This window comes from Phalaenopsis equestris, unplaced genomic scaffold (assembly GCF_001263595.1).
Source record: "Phalaenopsis equestris unplaced genomic scaffold, ASM126359v1 Scaffold000600, whole genome shotgun sequence".
Classification (NCBI taxonomy): Eukaryota; Viridiplantae; Streptophyta; class Magnoliopsida; order Asparagales; family Orchidaceae; genus Phalaenopsis; species Phalaenopsis equestris.
Genome location: NW_018165040.1, coordinates 2,118,766 through 2,122,507, shown reverse-complemented (window position 1 = coordinate 2,122,507; position 3,742 = coordinate 2,118,766). Strand labels below are relative to the sequence as shown.

General features: G+C 32.8%; 1 protein-coding gene across 1 annotated transcript in view; it reads left to right on the top strand.

The window, feature by feature from the left end:
• The first annotated feature begins 272 nt into the window (after positions 1-272).
• Positions 273-3,742, top strand: part of LOC110029690 (glycerol-3-phosphate acyltransferase 3) — a 46,522-nt gene continuing 43,052 nt past the window's right edge. The window contains exons 1-3 of the mRNA XM_020732102.1: positions 273-496; positions 583-640; positions 2,306-2,424. Coding sequence (XP_020587761.1) covers positions 390-496; positions 583-640; positions 2,306-2,424 — 284 coding nt within the window. The 5' untranslated portion in view covers positions 273-389. The remainder of the gene's footprint in view (positions 497-582; positions 641-2,305; positions 2,425-3,742) is intronic.

Here is a 3,742-nt window from a genome sequence, read left to right as displayed (position 1 = left end):
TATATATATATATTTATTTGATGAGCTTTAGTATGCATATTCTGATAATTTTTTAAAAATTGGGCATTAGATATATACCACCCAATTTTTATATATTTACATGTCCAACATCTAAATTTAATTTTCTTATATCTATAATATCCAAAATTTTCATATCACATAAAAAAAATATTATTACTTAAATTTTAGGAAATAAAATATTTTTTTGATGCACATAAAATGACACTTATATCAAAAATCGGTGTTTGATATTTGATATGGGGATACAGAAGGATTGAGTGTTATGTAAATAAATTTTCTAAACGAGAGAGAGAAGGGCGGCCCAACTCCTTGATTATCAGAAAAATACGAAAACCTCGGTCTCCGCTCTCTCTCTCTACCGGGTCGCCATGGCGGGTCTCGGGGCCTCGATTGCGGAGTCCGATCCCGACCACCTCAATATCGAAGAGTACCTCGCTGCGGAGTCCATCCAGCAGGCACCCAAGAAGCTTCAGCTGTATCCTCTCTCTCACTCTCACAATTCTTACACCTTTGTTGAAAAATTTCGACCATCTTCTAACGAATCCTTTGCACTTCATTCAGGAGCGATTTGCTCAACATATCCCCTACACTAACGGAGGCTGCAGGTGCCATCGTCGATGTGAGCTTCGTTTTTCATTTGCACCTTACCATAAGAAGATCTGTAATTAAAATGTCAATAGATTTTGGAGCAGTTCCAGGAGGTTAAAAATTTGACGTGTTTTGAATAACGTGCACAATGTTTATTTGTCTTTTACTCTAATTAGTGTGTCCGGTGATTCTGTTAGCTTATCTTGGACGACTGTTTCGGTCTATAAAGGTCTTATGTTCAGCAGTTATTTGAGTGTTGTGGCAAGTCGGAGATTTTACGCATTCATGGTGTCTTAGATGGTTCTTACTTGTTTATAAGTAGAGTAGCAGTCATCGATCTTAGTTTCATGATGTTAAGCGATTCAATCCACGACTTTGAAGTAGCTAATCGCTGTAAGTTCTGTCGCATTGCCTTTTCCTTGTTTCATTTTTTGAACTCAGGTTTTCCATTTGTCGCCCAAGTATGGGAATTTGAATTGATTAATTGTTCAGTCCTTTTTTTTATTTATGCTATAAAGCAGGACAATAACGGAAAAAAAGATGGTAAAATTCCCGGATAGATTAGCCGTGAGATAAATTTTATATAATATGCTCATGCCTTCATTACCTGTAAATCCCACAACTAGTTCACATTATTGTTGATACCTTGTTGAACATGCCATGCTTCATCACTTGGAGTGCGCCTGATGAATCACTAATTTGTCGTATTATTTGTGTTTTTATATACTACGCAAGTAAGGGGCATTTACATACATACCACATACTTCTTGTGTATTTACATATCTAACACCTAAACATTCATATTTACTTGTATGTCAGTCAATTATTTAACATCACATCAAAAATACCACAATCACTATCTTTTTAAAAGTGAAATGCACCTTTTCATGCATAGGTTTATGATACCATGATGCTATAAGTGTAAATATCAAACTTTGGGTGTGACATATGTATAAACATAAGAATTGCGTGGTATGCTTGAAAATTTCCCTACGATTAAATGAAATAATTGAATAGAAATTTTGGTAGACATATGCAACAAGAAGCCTTAATTTTATAACTGATTTTTCTCATATTTTTCTTCAAATTAAAAGTCATGAACGCCAACCCCTGGTAATTTCTATTTGTGCTTGTCCCTCTATCCTTTCTCTCAAACATGAGCTAACCCTACACATGAGAGCAAGATTGGCAAGATAAACTTATAATAATAATATTAAAAAAGGCATGGACAAGTCCATTGTTAGGAAATATAGAACAAGAAGAAAGGAGAGAGTAGAAATAAGCGGGGAGGAGAGAAATTCAACTTAGATGTATAGAGTATTATAATATTGGGGCATTTACCTGCATAGCACACAATTCTTTAGTATTTACTTATCTCACGCCTAAAATTTTATATCTTCACACATAACACACAAAGCTTTAATATGACATAAAAAGCAGCACTATTTTAAAATTGAAATACACTTTTTCATGCATAGTTTTAAATCACCCAAGTGTATGTATGTAAATATGATAGTTTAGGTGTGAGATATGTAAATACCTAAGAATTGTGCGCTATGTAAATTTTCCACATTTGCTAGCTTTTTGTTGAAACTTGACAGATGGCTAGTATAGAATGTTTTATGCTTTGCAAGTATATTACATTGCCTTTCCCCTTTTATAAGACAACTTATTGAACATAAGTTTTTTTTTCCAGGACTCCTTCACACGTTGCTTTAAATCAAATTCTGAAGAACCCTGGAATTGGAATATATATTTGTTTCCATTGTGGTGCTTTGGAGTTGTGATTAGATATGGATTTCTTTTCCCACTGCGGTGAGTGCTTCTATATTGTTTATTTCTCTAGTCTTTTTTCCTAATTTGATGTTTATTCTTTTTGTTTTAGTTTTGGCTTTTTGTACTTTCTATTTGTTCTTTTATTCTCCTAAACACAAGTATTGTTATTTTGAGGCAATTTTCCTTGCAACAGGCAGAACTTTTTAATTTATAAAACCAACTCTCTTTTATCTTTTTTTATCAAGTCGCCACCAATATACCGAAATTGACAACAAAACTACAAACTTTTTATCTCAATAGTCCGTCAGATTCCAATGATTTGATTGCTCCACTTAAATTTTTTTACTTGTGTTAGATATTTAATTACATTGATTTTGGTGGTATGCATGTAAACATCCCATTGTTTTTTAAAACCTTAAAATGGCAGTTGGATTATTTTTTGCCCCAAGGGTCTAATTTGTTCATTATAAATATTGTGAAGAATACAATTATCCAAGTGTAAGATGCTTTTTGTAAAAGAGTCCATGATCTAGAACAAAGCATGCATGACAAAAACGGCTATTCTATACTTGCATTACCGGGATTTTATAATTTGAGGCAACAATGGAACAAATGTTGCATGGCCCCTATAATGCAATCATCTTGCCATTAATCGAACTAAGAAAAGGTTTAGTAATATTACACAATAATTTTCATTAATGAATTTAGAAATTTCGACGCGATCATTTAGCTCATACATTTGAATGTTAAATTCAGTGTTTTAATTCCCTATATACATGCTTAGGATGCTTTTATTTTTGTTTTAGGATGATTTCTAGGGGTGTCTTAGGGATTATGATATTTGTTTTTATTTGTTGAATTCATTTTCCTTCTTCAGATTTCTTAAATATGATAAAATAATAAACTTATTATAGAGCTAGTTTTCATTCCTGCTTTGATTGCTTGAAATAGATGCTAAAATCCATTTGATTTTTTTTTTTCGGCTTCCAAAATTCTCTTTATTTCCCATTCTCACTGCTATGGTATCACTATTTTTTCATTTTTGGTCCCTTCATAAAACTTTAATGGCAATTATAGAGATGTATTAATTATTAAAATTGAGGAGAAAGCTCTAAAACTATTGATGACATTTTCTTATTACTCATCGTGGTACCAGGTAGCACAACAATAAAGCCTTAAACTTTTATCAAATTGTCGGCACAAAAAAGAGAAAGAAAAAGATTGTTTGGAGGGTCGCCCGTAAGAAGCTGTCGGCAGCCGGAATCGAAATCCCGTTACCCGCTTCGGAAGGACTTTTTAATTTACGTATATATATATAATTTTAGAAAAATATGAAATCAAACTGACCTCATATTTT